This window comes from Microtus pennsylvanicus, chromosome 6, assembly GCF_037038515.1.
Source record: "Microtus pennsylvanicus isolate mMicPen1 chromosome 6, mMicPen1.hap1, whole genome shotgun sequence".
Lineage (NCBI taxonomy): Eukaryota > Metazoa > Chordata > Mammalia > Rodentia > Cricetidae > Microtus > Microtus pennsylvanicus.
The window spans coordinates 59,647,566-59,664,676 of NC_134584.1; the positions used below are offsets into that span (position 1 = coordinate 59,647,566).

General features: G+C 41.8%; 1 protein-coding gene across 4 annotated transcripts in view; it reads left to right on the forward strand.

The window, feature by feature from the left end:
* Atg10 (autophagy related 10) overlaps window positions 1–17,111 on the forward strand; it is a 295,099-nt gene that overhangs the window by 191,756 nt on the left and 86,232 nt on the right. For 3 of the 4 annotated variants that reach the window (XM_075976349.1, XM_075976347.1, XM_075976350.1), the window contains exons 5-6: window positions 13,602–13,699; window positions 16,012–16,059. In XM_075976349.1, the coding sequence (XP_075832464.1) occupies window positions 13,602–13,699; window positions 16,012–16,059 (146 nt within the window). The remainder of the gene's footprint in view (window positions 1–13,601; window positions 13,700–16,011; window positions 16,060–17,111) is intronic. The other variant, XM_075976351.1, reaches the window with a different exon arrangement.

Consider the following 17,111-nt stretch of genomic DNA (forward strand, 5'->3'; position numbering starts at 1 on the left):
TCTCTTCAAGTCCTCAGACTGAATCCTGAGTTCCTGTCTCTTCCCATATTATATTCCTCTCTCCACCCAGCCACATTTCTTCCTGTCTCTACCTTCCTAGGGTTGGGATTAAAGGCATGTGACTCCCAAGTACTGAGATTAAAGGTGTGAGCCTTCACTGCCCAGCTCTGTTTTTTGTTTGTTTGTTTTGTTTTTTAAGAATGTGCTCAATCTTGTGTAACTCAGGGTGGCCTTGAACTCACAGAGATCTGTCTGCCTCTGCCTTTCAAGTGCTGGGATTAAAGGTGTGTGCCAGCACTGCCTGGCCTCTACTGCTAACTAGTGCCTGATCTTCAGGCAAGCTTTATTTGTTAGATCACATACAAAATATCAACATACCTCAGAGCACTTTGGGCAGGATTGAAATCAGATGCAGCAGACCTAAAATTTTGGGAATCCACTAGGTCATCGTTCTGCAGGCACTTGGCTGATAGTGGTATCTCAGGGTTGGTATCTCTGGTATCTTGTGAAGTTACAGTTGCTTCCTTTAGGATAGTTTCTTATTGAGCAGTTCCTTAAGAAGCTCTTGTGTTTTCTTAACTAAGGTAAATGCCTTATTTTCTTTAAATGAGAGATTAGGCACCACTTGACTTTTGAGTTCTTAATACCATATGTGGATAGTTTAACTGAAAGTTATTTGCATGTGCTGTTAGGAATATGCCCAATGCCAAAAGACAGCCATTCATACAGTTTCTCATATAACTAAAAAGCATATAACATGTACCTTTCTGTTCAAATTTTCTATTCAAATTAACATTTTAAAAAAATCAAGTCTGCTAGGCTGGAGAAGTGACTAAGCAGTAAAGAACCTGAACCTGATTTCCTAGCCTCTACAGGGTGACTCACAACTGTTCATAGGTGGCTACAATTCAAAGGAACCCAATGTGCTGGCCTCTGTGGATGCCAGGCCCACTTGTAGGTATACTTACATATGTACACACAAACACTCAAACACATAAAATAAAAATAAATTCTTTTAACAGTTGGGTTTAATAGTTATGAATAGATAATTACTAAAGGATTTTAAACATGTCAGATTTGTGAGGTGAAAGTAATGCAACATGACCATGTAAAGCAGAATATGGTTTGGAAATGGGTCACAGAGCCAAGTGAAGATAGTGGGGTCCCAGTAGCAATTGCAGAGTGAAACCCTTTGGCCTTAGTGATGAGGAGAGATCAGCTTTACACTTGGTTCATAATTCCTCTCCTATATTGGAAGTGTGTTTGGATACTGAGAATTCTAACACCTACTATATCTGCTTCTGTGGATTCCCATAAAGTGTTTTATATAAATGGCAAGCACTTATTCAGTGAATTTAAAATTATGATTGTCTTTGTTTTCAGTAAGAATTATGCCTGTTTCTCTAGAAGTAACACTGAACTTTGTTCTCAACTATCCTTATCTTTGAAGTACTAAACATATTATGGTATGAAGATGTTTTTAGAATGTGGAGATAAATAAAGGAAATGAGAGATGAATGATGCCCTCAGGGTAACTAACCGCCTAAACAAAATTAGTCAGGTCTGAAATCCACTGTAAGAAATAAAACATGCTCAGAACCACAAGAGAGGTTAAAATTAATACCCAAGTGTGGGGGGATGACTTTGATCTGGGGTGATCAAGAAAGCCCTGGCAGGACATGGGGTTTATAGATTGTGATGGAAAGGGGCAGGGCAGGTCTAGGAAGAGAGACAGGAAGATGAAAGTTCCGGATAACACAGTTGCAGCTAACAGAGTTCCCGCACACAAGCACCCAGTATGGCAGCAGCACAATTGCAGCTAACAGAGTTCCCGCACACAAGCACCCAGTATGGCAGCAGCACAATTGCAGCTAACAGAGTTCCCGCACACAGGCACCCAGTATGGCAGCAGCACAATTGCAGCTAACAGAGTTCCCGCACACAGGCACACAGTATGGCAGCAGCACAATTGCAGCTAACAGAGTTCCCGCACACAGGCACACAGTATGGCAGCAGCACAATTGCAGCTAACAGAGTTCCCGCACACAGTTACACAGTATGGCAGCAGCACAATTGCAGCTAACAGAGTTCCCGCACACAGGCACCCAGTATGGCAGCAGCACAATTGCAGCTAACAGAGTTCCCGCACACAGGCACCCAGTATGGCAGCAGCACAATTGCAGCTAACAGAGTTCCCGCACACAGGCACACAGTATGGCAGCAGCACAATTGCAGCTAACAGAGTTCCCGCACACAGGCACACAGTATGGCAGCAGCACAATTGCAGCTAACAGAGTTCCCGCACACAGGCACACAGTATGGCAGCAGCACAATTGCAGCTAACAGAGTTCCCGCACACAGTTACACAGTATGGCAGCAGCACAATTGCAGCTAACAGAGTTCCCGCACACAGGCACACAGTATGGCAGCAGCACAGTTGCAGCTAACAGAGTTCCCGCACACAGTATGGCAGCAGCACAATTGCAGCTAACAGAGTTCCCGCACATAGGCACACAGTATGGCAGCAGCACAATTGCAGCTAACAGAGTTCCCGCACACAGGCACACAGTATGGCAGCAGCACAATTGCAGCTAACAGAGTTCCCGCACACAGGCACACAGTATGGCAGCAGCACAATTGCAGCTAACAGAGTTCCCGCACACAGGCACACAGTATGGCAGCAAAAAATGCAGTCAAGAGGTTGCCTCTCATTGCTTACTAACTGTGAACTTAGGGAAGGTGTTGGCTGTGTACTTTATTTTGTCACACGAAAGCAAATTTAGGCAACAATACCTATTGAATTCAGGTTTTTGAGGATTCTAGTTAATCATGAACCTGGATTTGGCACTGAATATATTCAGGTCATGGCAGCTTTGCTGTGTGTTCTCCTCACAAACCCTTGGAAGATAGGAACTTTTCTAGTCTTCACGCACAGTAGTGAAGCCAAGTGCTTTCGGGGCTTTGATGACTTACTAAGGGGCATGGAAACTGTGGGCTCAAAGTCCATACCTATGTTCATTTTACAATGTTATCACTCAAGTGACTGAAAATTTTAGAAAATCTGAAGTAAATGAACTGATTGGTGGTATACATAGACGAAACTGCCATGAGCTGTGTTCTCACAGTTTTTACATAGATTTCTTGAGATTAATAAAGATACCAACTATTAAATGTTTATAGAAATAAGTGAAAATTACAGAATTATCTAGTGAAATAGCTGATGTGAATGTACATGAACAATCACACTAATTTCCTAGCACAGTCTAATTTTCTCACTGAAGCAAAAATGAATTTTCTCCTTTGGTGAAGCATCATCTCTGCCTCCCTGTGGAGTATGACATGAATTTTTATAACCTTCCGAGCTCCGTGGAAGGCCAATCTACTGAGCAGTGGCATATTTCATTATGAAGAATGCACTCCCGTTTCTTTTCTCGTTCTAATGACCACATCTAGGGTATTTCTCTTACACTTACTGTGCTTCGTTTCTTTTCCTCCCAATCACTTTTGGAGTTGTCTCTGTCTTTAGTGCATGGCTTGTACTAGAGCCAGGTAGTGCCAGAAAAACATCTCATGTATTATTGGATTCACAAAATTTGGTAGTATTGAGAAACTTAATTTAGAAAACTGCACGTTTTGAGTAATATATAGATTACTGACATGTAGGTTACTATTCAATTGAGAGATTTTTATGTGAAAATGGTAGAGGATACCGGAATTTGCTAAAGATTATACTTTAATTATTCCAATTTTTTGTCCAGTGTTTCTTGTCCCTTTTCTACTGCTCTAGCTTAAATGTGTATTATATTCTGGCTAACACTAGCACGTAGTAGATACATAGTAAATATCTATTAAATAGATGGCTTCTATTGTTGGATTTAGTTTGTAGGTTTCTTCTGAAGTTAGTTTGGCTTCTATTTCAATTTTTCAGGTTTTTAGCTTCTCCTTTGATGTGATTAGTGTTATTTCTAATATAAAAATAGGTGCTATTATTTCATATCTGGTGACAAATGGTACATTATGAGGCCATAATATATGCCTCAAAGTTCCTGACTGGAAATTCTTTGACCTGAACATATTGACACAAAATAATGCTTCATTCACTTATATTTATTTATGCTCATATTTTTACATTGAAACACTGTTTCTTTAGTTTCCAGAAACACATAATTGTACACCAAATACTTTGTTCCCATATTATTTAAGCTCTCTTTGTATGATGAGACTCTTTGCACAGTTGGCTCTCTCAGTTCAGTGGTTCAATGGGATTTCTAAAGACTCTTCCGTTTGAAATAATTAGGATCATAATCATATTTGAGTATATGTCAAGTGGCCATGTTGTGTGCTAGGGTTGGAAGCATTGCTGATTAGGTCTTTTTTTTTTTTATAAAAGGTAACAAAATCTAATTCTTATGTGTCTTTGATGATGAATAAGCTGTAGGTGGGCAGAACAACCCCGAAGGCTTAGGGGCGAGGACTTACATAGTACTTAGGTAATATAGTCAAATGGATAAAACCATGTGTGCTTTTACTTTTTGGAGTGTGAGTGATGAGCAGAAACTGGAGAGATGAACAACATTTCAGAGGAAATCCAAGTGTAGTCTTGATTCTCTCTAGTCCCGCTTAGAAATCACAGATGGTCACCCGCTAGAGGGGAGCTTAGTTTGTGACAACAAAATCAGTTGTACCCCAATATGGAAAACAACATAAGAATATTATTAATAATAATTATTAATTTTAAGATCTAATTGTGGCTTCAACAAGATGCCTTATCAGGCTAAGGTGCTTGCTGTTGAACCCGAGGATTCAAGTTTCATCTCTGGTACCTACAGGGTTAAGGGAGAGAGCAGACTCAGGAAGTCGTCCTCTGCTCTTCACATACACACGATGGTATGCACTGTGAGCACACATACAAAAGAAACCAATAAACACACAAGTAACAACAACAATAATAATAACGGCTTCATGGAGTCCAGAACTGAGATGAAAAAATTATTTTTTAATTTAATTTTATTTAAAAAATAAAATTGTGACTATGAAGTATTTGTTTTCTTTTCTGTTCTGAATGTGGCTCCAAAGAAGACAAGCACCGACAGCTCTCGCAGCAGGACTTGGATCGCTTAGCCTCCCCAGTGACTGTTTTGAACAGAAGTGGTCTTTTAAATATTTAAGACCTGACATGTTTGTTTAAAATGCTTAAATTCTAATCTTTAAGGTCCTATCAGGCCTGCCAGGATCTAGCAGAGGATGCCAAACACAAGACCTCCACGGGTGCTAAGAAGCTGTGCCGTGGATTTATGTGCAAATACACAGGGAGAGACAGAGGCAGAGAGTGAGAGACAGAGAGGGCAAAAGAGCAAATTTGTTTGTTTTTCCGTGTGTGTGTGTGTGTGTGTGTGTGTGTGTGTGTGCGTGCATGTTCATATGTATGGGTACATGTGCCCATGTGTGAATGTTTATGTGTGTGAAGTTTGTGTTTGTGGGTACACGTGCCTGTGTGTATGAATGTTTATGTGTGTGTCTGTTCATGTGTGTGGGTACATGTGCCTGTGTGTGAATGTTTATGTGTGTGAAGTTTGTGTTTGTGGGTACACGTGCCTGTGTGTATGAATGTTTGTGTGTGTGTCTGCTCATCTGTGTGGGTACATGTGCCTGTGTGTGAATGTTTATGTGTGTGAAGTTTGTGTTTGTGGGTACACGTGCCTGTGTGTATGAATGTGTGTGTGTCTGCTCATGTGTGTGGGTACACGTGCCTGTGTGTATGAATGTTTGTGTGTGTGTCTGCTCATCTGTGTGGGTACACGTGCCTGTGTGTATGAATGTTTGTGTGTGTGTCTGCTCATGTGTGTGGGTACACGGGCCTGTGTGTATGAATGTTTGTGTGTGTGTCTGCTCATGTGTGTGGGTACACGTGCCTGTGTGTATGAATGTTTGTGTGTGTGTCTGCTCATGTGTGTGGGTACACGTGCCTGTGTGTGTGAATGTTTGTGTGTGTGTCTGCTCATGTGTGTGGGTACGCGTGCCTGTGTGTATGAATGTTTGTGTGTGTGTCTGCTCATGTGTGTGGGTACGCGTGCCTGTGTGTATGAATGTTTTTGTGTGTGTCTGTTCATTTGTGTGGGTACACGTGCCTGTGTGTATGAATGTTTGTGTGTGTGTCTGCTCATGTGTGTGGGTACACATGCCTGTGTGTATGAATGTTTGTGTGTGTGTCTGCTCATGTGTGTGGGTACACGTGCCTGTGTATATGAATGTTTGTGTGTGTGTCTGCTCATGTGTGTGGGTACACGTGCCTGTGTGTATGAATGTTTGTGTGTGTGTCTGCTCATGTGTGTGGGTACACGTGCCTGTGTGTATGAATGTTTGTGTGTGTGTGCTCATGTGTGGGTACACGTGCCTGTGTGTATGAATGTTTGTGTGTGTGTCTGCTCATGTGTGTGGGTACACGTGCCTGTGTGTATGAATGTTTGTGTGTGTGTCTGCTCATGTGTGTGGGTACACGTGCCTGTGTGTATGAATGTTTGTGTGTGTGTCTGCTCATCTGTGTGGGTACACGTGCCTGTGTGTATGAATGTTTGTGTGTGTGTCTGCTCATGTGTGTGGGTACACATGCCTGTGTGTATGAATGTTTGTGTGTGTGTCTGCTCATGTGTGTGGGTACACGTGCCTGTGTGTATGAATGTTTGTGTGTGTGTCTGCTCATGTGTGTGGGTACACGTGCCTGTGTGTGTGAATGTTTGTGTGTGTGTCTGCTCATGTGTGTGGGTACACTTGCCTGTGTGTATGAATGTTTGTGTGTGTGTCTGCTCATGTGTGTGGGTACGCGTGCCTGTGTGTATGAATGTTTTTGTGTGTGTCTGTTCATTTGTGTGGGTACACGTGCCTGTGTGTATGAATGTTTGTGTGTGTGTCTGCTCATGTGTGTGGGTACACGTGCCTGTGTGTATGAATGTTTGTGTGTGTGTCTGCTCATGTGTGTGGGTACACGTGCCTGTGTGTATGAATGTTTGTGTGTGTGTCTGCTCATGTGTGTGGGTACACGTGCCTGTGTGTATGAATGTTTGTGTGTGTGTCTGCTCATGTGTGTGGGTACACGTGCCTGTGTGTATGAATGTTTGTGTGTGTGTCTGCTCATGTGTGTGGGTACACATGCCTGTGTGTATGAATGTTTGTGTGTGTGTCTGCTCATGTGTGTGGGTACACGTGCCTGTGTGTATGAATGTTTGTGTGTGTGTCTGCTCATGTGTGTGGGTACACGTGCCTGTGTGTATGAATGTTTGTGTGTGTATCTGCTCATGTGTGTGGGTACACATGTGTGTGTGTATGAATGTTTGTGTGTGTGTCTGCTCATGTGTGTGGGTACACGGGCCTGTGTGTATGAATGTTTGTGTGTGTATCTGCTCATGTGTGTGGGTACACATGTGTGTGTGTATGAATGTTTGTGTGTGTGTCTGCTCATGTGTGTGGGTACACGTGCCTGTGTGTATGAATGTTTGTGTGTGTGTCTGCTCATGTGTGTGGGTACGCGTGCCTGTGTGTATGAATGTTTGTGTGTGTGTCTGCTCATGTGTGTGGGTACACGTGCCTGTGTGTATGAATGTTTGTGTGTGTGTCTGTTCATGTGTGTGGGTACACGTGCCTGAATATGTGCATGTCTGTGTTGCACATGTGTATTTGTCACAGGTTGATGTGACTTGTCTTCATCACTTTCCACATTACAGCCTGAGGTAGGGTCTATCACTGAATCCAGAACACAACAATTACAGGCTCACTAGCTGTTTTCCTCCAGAGAAAAGAAAGCATGGTCACATACAAACTCGTATATGAGTCATTATTCACAGATGCTGAGAAGTGGGAAAAACTACCACTGTCCATAACTGATGATAGATGAGCACAATGTGCCATATAATCAATGAAATATAATTTGACTATAAAAAATAATGTATATACTACAACATGGAAAACTTAATTCACAAAAGACCCTTCTGGTCATATTAGATAAATGCATGTATATAATAAACAAATTTATAACAACAGAAAGTGAATTCGTGGATTTCTGGAACCAGACAGGTGGAGGGATCATGAGGGAACTGCTGCTAATAAGTTTGTGCTTTCTCTTTCAGGCATTTAAATATTCTAAACTTGAGGCCATACTTACAAAACTCTGAGACTGCCAGTGAATTATACACTTTAGACCAGAGAGTCGGATGTATGTGAATCATAAATGATAAGGCTGTCTTTTATGTCTTTCGTGGTCCATAAGAGTAAGAAATTGCCTCGCCCTGCTTCTCTTCAGTTTTGCCTCTGCCCACCCTCTCTTCTCCCCAGAGCATCCTTCCCTTTGCCCAGGTGTCACTGGAGCTCATAGACAGCCTTTGCTCTCCAAGTTACCCTCCCGGAAAGGTCTAAAACTGACCCTGGCCTGTTGTCTGGTGCTCTGCAGCATTCCCTTTTCTTTCTGCTGTAGTATACATTGCTTCTTAACTTTCTATATGATGTTCATTGTTTATTGCCACATTCTTGCCCTCTGGCTAGAATGTAACTCCCTCAAAGATGTCATTTTGCCAACTAATGTATCACAAAGATTTGGCATATAGTAGGTGCCAAATAATATAAATATCTATTTCTAAAATTAACTTCTTATCTTATTATCCTAAAGAGAAAATTGAGGGGTGAGATACTAGTTCTCCTGTGTTGAATTAAAAGTTATTTTTCACTTTGACTTGGTAATTCCATTCTAGGAAATTTATCAAAAGCAAATAATTGGGGCTGGAGAGATGGCTCAGTGGTTAAGAGCATTGTCTGCTCTTCCAAAGGTCCTGAGTTCAATTCCCGGCAACCACATGGTCGCTCACAACCATCTGTAATGAGGTCTGGTGCCCTCTTCTGGACTGCAGACATACACACAGACAGAATATTGTATACATAATAAATAAATAAATATTTAAAAAAAAAAAAAAGCAAATAATTGAAAAGAAGAAAAAAAATGGTATGGCTTCCTTGTGTCTACTTTGTACCAGGTACCATTTCAAAGCTGATGGTATTTTAAATGACCAACAGTAGTTCCATTTCCCCTTACCACCATCCCACCCCATAGTAGTTCCATAGTTAAGTAAATAAGACAGTCACGATGTGGTGTGAATACAATATGGCATAAGCAATTGAGTCACAAAGATGGCTTTTAACTAGTGTGGGAAATAAAGAAACCTTTATGGATGACTTGGTCTAGGTGGCAGGGTCCATACAGGAATAAGAATGATGAAGATTCACAGACATAGAGCACCATGGTTAGGAAAGGCAGGAAATGAGAAATGTGTAAGACAGATAACATCAGAGAGTGGTGTTTGCAGGAGGAAAGCCCAGCAGTGCAGAGGGCTGACTGGGAAAGTGGTGAGTGGGTTCACTTTAAGAGCTGTCCTAGCGAGGAAGGCCAGTGGGCACATAGGACAGGAGGACGGTGGGAGATAGGACAGGAGGACAGTGGGAGATAGGACAGGAGGACAGTGGGCACATAGGACAGGAGGACCATGGGAGATAGGACAGGAGGACAGTGGGAGATAGGACAGGAGGACAGTGGGCACATAGGACAGGAGGACGGTGGGAGATAGGACAGGAGGACAGTGGGAGATAGGACAGGAGGACAGTGGGAGATGGGACAGGAGGACAGTGGGCACATAGGACAGGAGGACAGTGGGAGATGGGACAGGAGGACAGTGGGAGATAGGACAGGAGGACAGAGGACACTGGGGTGATAGAACAGAAGGACAGTGGACAGATAGGCTGGTCAGAAGGGGCTGCAAGACCCTTTTGTTTGGATTTAACTGTGTGGAGAGGAAAACTACAGGTGGTTCAATACAAAATGCATAAATTTGTATTTGAAATTTATGGGAGTAAACACCCTGCACTAGACCATAGCTTGGAGGAGTAACAAAGGCCATTGTTGGAAGCTTGAAGTTAAACTCTAGCATAGCACAATGTAAAGGCAAGCACATACAGTAGGAAGTTTAGAATTGTGGGACAGACCATAGTTTTATTATGAGACTAATAGCTGAGAAAGAGATAGATGTGGAATGTTGGGTTTCTGGTTTTTCTCACTATGTGGGAAATAGAGAAAAGATTTGGGGATGTATCAGTGTGGGGGATAGAACCCAGCTCCTTGTACATGCTAACTGTATGTTGTACGAGTGCTACAGTCATTCTGTAATTTGTGAATGAAGTTAATATCAAGGATGTAGAGAAATATGTTAGTACTAATCACTGTTTCTATTAAATGTCATAAAAAGCGCCTGCACACTACCAACACAGTATTTACTATCTTTTTAAAAAGCTACAAAAGCTAAAACCATAGAAAATCTTTTTTCTCTCTTTCTTTGCTTTTATTGAAAATCATACAATACATTTTGATTGTGGTTTCTCCTCCCCCATCTCCTTCTAGATCCTCCCTTCCTCCCCACTCATCCAACTCTATACTTTCTTTCTCTCTCTGTCTTTAGAAAACAAATAGGAAAATTTAACAATAAAAAAACAAGAAACAAAAAAGCATAAGAAACACAAAACATAAAAACAAAAAAATTGGAACCTAATAGATAAGCAAAAGACTGTAAAGTAAAAAAAATTGCACAGAGTGACATGAGACCGAAAAAAACAAACAAACAAACAAAAAAACATCCACAGAAACACCATTGAGCCCATTTTGTGGCCGTCACTGCTGATCATGGGACCTTAAGTGTGATTTGTATACCCAGGACAACTCTGGGAGAGAAATTAATTTTTCCTTTGTGAGCAGTTGTCGGTTGGAGATGGAGTCTTGGTATGGGTGGGAGAGCGTGTCCACTTCCCCGTCTCATGCTGGGAACCCATCTGGCTCGAGCCTGTGCAGTCTCTGTGAGTTCATATGTGGACCAGTCTTGCTGTGTCTGGAAGACACTGATCTGCTGTCAGTCATCTCCTCTGGCTCCTCAGCTTCCTGCCTCTGAAACCGTAGAAGTTCTTACTCGTTTTAATAGCATGAACTTTCGAGATAAGTAAAAGCACACCTTATTTGTTTGTTTTGAACTCATCGTTAACCTTTCTGATTGCTTGACTGTAGCCTTTTAATCCCTGTATTCCAAGTTTTCCTTTTCAGTTTCTAGATTTGATGTGGTATGAAAATGTAAGCACTAGCTCTCGATTCTAGAATCAAATTCTAGAAATCCTGTAATATTTCCTGTAATATTGTTGCAAGGCTGCTCATTACTACTCTTGTATAAACACTTCCGGCCAAGTGAGTAGGCAGGCTCTTGACAGCGGCAATAAGCAAATCAGGCTTAGGTTATTGACTATTTGAGGAATAAAATTTAAATTATTATTTATTATAGATATTAGATCCAGCTTTCCTCTCCTGGGCTGAGAAGTTTAGAGATAAGGAAGGTATTGTTTACTTAGCATTTTTAATGCATATAAATAAAGGATTTGCAGTGTCTCTGCCTCCAGAGGATGCATGGCTCAAGAAGAGAGCCGGACTATGATTCCTGAAGCCTGGCCTTTGATTGCATCACCAGTATGAACTGGCAGCATAATCTTGGAGATTTGTATCACCCAAGGTGTTAGCCACCTTATTTCTGAAATTAGTAACCCTATTAGAGCTTATTTTATTATCCTACTACTAATTCCTTGTAATTTTGATACGTGAACATTATTTGGAAGCATGTCATCTTTTGTAATTTGATTGGTGAACTTGCTCTCCAATGCTGCGGTACTTCGGGTCGTATTTACCTCTTTAGAATCAACACACACATGTTTTGAAGATGTGTAGTGCTTATCTTCAGAGCGGAGTTTGGCCTACTCTGTAAATGTGTTCAGAAAACAATATAACACAGATATTGAAGGCAGCTTGTTTTCAACTTGTAGCTAAACATGACATTCAAATGTTAATTGGATGAATAAATCTTGTTCATTTTACAGACATGGAAATGTCAATGGAATAAAACTATTTATCACAAGATAATGGTCTCCTGCTGCCAGATAAATGCCAAGATGAAGATAGTTATTGAATATGTATCAAAATATTCCAGTGCTATTTATTGAAAATAAAGGTTGAGGGAAAGTTCAGCTCTTCAGGTCAGACATAAGAAATGCCCTGCTTATGCCATTTGTACACCACGGCATCAAAGGCTGTGTGTGCGGTGTGGAAACAAGGGACGGGCTAGGAAGAACAGTTCAGAATGGATCTGTTAGCTTTGAGGATTACAGAGCAGGGGCTGGGAGGTGCCGAGTATTTACTGTTATCCTAACACAGTCCTGTGAAGGATCACTCACGTACACTTCATGAGAACAAACTTCTGCAAGGATTGTTGTACTCCATTATAGGAAAAAGTAACTGAGTCTCAAGAATCTAGGATTTATAAAGTAAGGTGACAGAGATACCCCCAGAGCAACTGCTGACCCCACGTTTAAACATGGCCCAGATTGTAAGCCTGCTACTTCCCCTCACATCCTCCATCTCTTCTGGGACTCCGAGTCTGTACACTACAGTGAGCTTTAGGTTTTTAGAGCAGAATATTTACCTGAGTTGTATTGTACTCCTTGGAGGCCAGTAATTGAAGATATGGTGTGTTCTCTTCAGACAAAATTGGGCATTTGTGTAAGGAGAAGACCTATCTGCTGTCTTGAGACCTTGACCGCTGTGAATGGCCAGAGTAATACTAGGTTCTAGTGTCTGGACACCCTTTCCACAGTGCATGTTGAAAATCTTTGAACACTTTCTTCTTCTGAGTTTGAACTTAGCCACCTACTTTCTCTCTTATCTGTGTGCATTATAAGTGCCATGTTGGTCTTCACAAAACACTTTGAATGGGCACCAAGTTCTGAGAGAGAATGAAAGTTCCTAAGTGACTAGAGGGAGGATTATTACTCGCTGAAGTTCCTGGCTGATCTCTGCATGCTAGCCTCTTGGGGTTCTCCTCACCAGTCATCCCCTCTCTCACTTACCACTGATAGTGTCTGCCAGTGTCTCTGTCCTCTGTCCCCTCCCACACTAACTAGATTTCCTCTGACAGGAACCTCTTTTTATTTAGTATTTTAAGATACTAATATACTTTTCATGGTTTCCCCAGTAAATGGTAAGCTACTTACTGCAAGAAATTATGTTTTCCTGCCTTTTTGTTTCCTTGACGTGCAGTATAGTGATTTGGACATTCTGTTATTCAACAAGAGAGTAAAAAGGCAGGGGTGTGGTTTCTTCGAGGACCAGAGGAATCATGAGGACTCCAACAGCATCCATAGCAGACTTATAGCAATAAAAGTGTCAGTTTCCTGGACTTTCCTTTCTGCTCGTATCTGTCACTTATCTCTGAAACATGTTCAGCTTTTATTTATTTTGTAAATTTCCCAAAGGTAATAAAGAGACAGAATCTTAGTTGCTGTGTGAATACAAAGGAGAGAAGCTTGGACATTTATTCTTCCCCCAGTAGGTGAATAGCAGTTTACACAGAAGTCTGATATGCAAGTGTGTGTAAACCCGTAGAGATTTTTCAGGAAGTCAGGATACTCAGTGCTTTTGAGCAACACCAAGCACTGTCGTGTTTCATGGGTCACTAACAGTCTTTCATGATGTACCTTCACAGATGGGAGACCTTTAGCTCTGAAGGATATATGGGAAGGAGTCCACGAATGCTACAAGACACGACTGCTGCAGGGACCGTGGGACACCATTACCCAGCAGGTCAGAGTCTTTTTCCCTTTAGCAGATGCGGTTCCTTACCTCTGCTCAGTTCTTCATCTAGTTCCATTATCTACTCCTTTCCCTGTTTCAGTCTTCCACATCCTCCTTATTCTATGGGTATTTCATAACACCCTTTACGTTTTCTTTTATGGGGCTTATTATAATTTTGAACTATGTATTTGGATTTTTTTCTTTATAGAATAGTGTTGTGACCTCCATTGTGAATAGGACCATGTCTGTTTTTCTGTTTTATTCCTAATCATATTTCCAGGACCAGCATAGTACTTAGTGTATATTAGGTGGCCAACAAAAATTTGCTTTCATATGTGAAAATAGAATCTGTTAGATAGCAGACAATGAGGACGACTGAGAACTCAAGAACAATGGCAATGGGTTTTTGATCCTACTGCACGTACTGGCTTTGGGGGAGCCTAGGTAGTTTGGATGCTCACCTTACTAAACCTGGATGGAGGTGGGCGGTCCTTGGACTTCCCACAGGTCAGGGAACCCTGATTGCTCTTCGAGCTGATGAGGGGGAGGGACTTGATCGGGGGAGGGGAAGAGAAATGGGAGGCGATGGCGGGGAGGAGGCAGAAATCCTTAATAAATAAATTTAAAAAAAAAAGAAGGAAAAGAAAAAAAATAATCTGTTAGGACGCACATTCAGAAGCAGGAGCTTCCAGCACCCAAGAGGCAGAGGCTGAGGGAACTTAGTAAGTTTGAGACCAGCCAGGGATACATAGTGAGAACCTCTCTCAAAGAGGAAGAAAAAGAGAAAAGGGAAGGAAGGAGGGAGGGAGGGAGGGAGGGAGGGAGGGAGGGAGGGAGGGAGGGAGGGAGGGAGGAAAGAAAAGAAGGGGGAAGAAAACTAAACTAGCCTGCAGGGAAGCTCTCTGGAGAGATGACTCGGTAAAGTGCTCTGCAAGCATAAAAACGTGAATCTGCACCTCCAGCGTCTTGGACCCCAGTGTTGCAGTGGAGACAGGCAGATCCTGAAGCTCTGAATCACATGTGTACACACCGCGAGGCAGAGACTGAACACCCAGAAACATGTGCCTTTGACAGAGAAAATGTTTGCTTTCCAGTGTCAAGGAAGAGAACAAAGGGTGTAGGAAGATGCAAAATCATATGCAAAATGTGTCTTCAATTTTCTTATTATTCTTTTCATACAAGTTCTCACTTTGCCTGACTGACCTGATACATCGGTGCTTTAGCTTTCGTTGCCTATGATTACCTCTCAGTTTTATTTGTAGGTGCATTTGCAAAAGAAAATGTGAACTCTTGATTACTAATAGGTTTGCAATATGCAAAAGATGAAAATAGATCTACAAAAGGAGATATAAAAGCAATCTCAAGGTCCAAATCAGAAGCAGAAGGAGAGAGAGCACGAGCAAGGAACTCAGGCTGAGACAGTGGGGATGTACTACTGGGAACTCACCAAGGCCAGCTGGCCTGGGTCTGAAAAAGCCTGGGATAAAACCGGACTCGCTGAACATAGCAGACAATGAGGACTACTGAGAACTCAAGAACAATGGCAATGGGTTTTTGATCCTACTGCACGTACTGGCTTTGTGGGAGCCTAGGCAGTGTGGATGCTCACCTTACTAGACCTGGATGGAGGTCGGTGGTCCTTGGACTTCCCACAGGGCAGGGAACCCTGATTGCTCTTTGGGCTGATGAGGGAGGGGGACTTGATTGGGAGAGGGGGAGAGAAATTGGAGGCAGTGGCGGGGAGGAGGCAGAAATCTTTAATAAATAAATAAATAAAATAGAATGATGACATCACAAAAAAAAGCAAATTTGCAAAAGTATAGGAAACAGGTCTGTCAATCATGCTGTTACTGCTCTCTTAACAAAATGGGAGTTAATTATTTTAGAAATTTAAAAATACTATCACTTTGCAAACATCATTATCTTTTTCTTTCTTTTTTTTTTGTTTTTTGTTTTTTTTTTTCTGAGACAGGGTTTCTCTGTAGCTTTGGAGCCTGTCCTGGAACTAGCTCTTGTAGACCAGGCTGGTCTTGAACTCACAAAGATCCACCTGCCTCTGCCTCTCAAATGCTGGGTTTAAAAGTGTACGCCATCACCATTCGGCCATCATGATCTTTAAAGTAATTTTTACTTATACAAAAATATGTCTCTAAGTCTCTGTTTATCTTAAGAAAGCTTCCTTTAGATAAAAATGGCTTTATCAGTCATTAGACTATGCCCTCAGGTGGCTCTCATTACAATTATGGCAGTTTACTTACCTGCCAACATAAGTAGTTCTTGGGCATGGCTGCAGGTAACTTCTCTCTCTCAAACTACATCAGTTCCCTCTGCATTCCGGAGTCTGTATGCTGGGTACGAGTGTGGTTACTGTGAGTATACTATTTGATAAATAAACAGGACAGCTGCATGAGGCTGGTGCAATGGCTTAGTGTGTAAAAGTGCTTCCAGCACAAGCCTGGCAATCTGAGGTTGACCCCAGCACTATTGAAAAGGTGGAATGCATGTCACGGTGTGTGCATCGTGCTCACGCACAAATAATAACAACAATTTAGAATAACCACATGGGTTTGGAGCAAGACCATCTTGTTAACGAAAACTGATTTGTATTAATTTTTGAGTATGTCAAAGTGAAGGGTGTTTCAACTTTGAGTATTGTCATTGTTTTTTACCGCAGCGTAGTACTGTAATGTGTATATATTCCACACTTTCTTCATCCATTCTTCCATTGAAGGGCATCTAGGTTGTTTCCAGGTTCTGGCTATTACAAATAATGTTGCTATGAACATAGTTGAACAAATGCTTTTGTAGTATGATAGGGCATCTCTTGGGTATATTCCCAGGAGTGGTATTGCTGGGTCCAGGGGTAGGTTGATCCCGAATTTCCTGAGAAACTGAAACACTGATTTCCAAAGTGGTTGCACAAGATTGCATTCCCACCAGCAATGGATGAGGGTACCCCTTCCTCCACAGCCTCTCCAGCAAAGGCTATCATTGGAGTTTTTGATTTTAGCCATTCTGACAGGTGTAAGATGATATCTCAAAGTTGTTTTGGTTTGCATTTCCCTGATCGCTAAGGAGGTTGAGCATGACCTTAAGTGTCTTTTGGCCATCTGAACTTCTTCTGTTGAGAATTCTCTGTTCAGTTCAGTGCCCCATTTTTTAATTGGGTTAATTAGAATTTTAAAGTCTAGTTTCCTGAGTTCTCTATATATTTTGGAGATCAGACCTTTGTCTGTTGTGGGGTTGGTGAAGATCTTCTCCCAGTCAGTAGGTTGCCTTTTTGTCTTAGTGACAGTGTCCTTTGCTTTACAGAAGCTTCTCAGTTTTAGTAGGTCCCATTTATTCAATGTTGCCCTTAATGTCTGTGCTGCTGGGGTTATACATAGGAAGCGATCTCCTGTGCCCATCTGTTGTAGGGTAC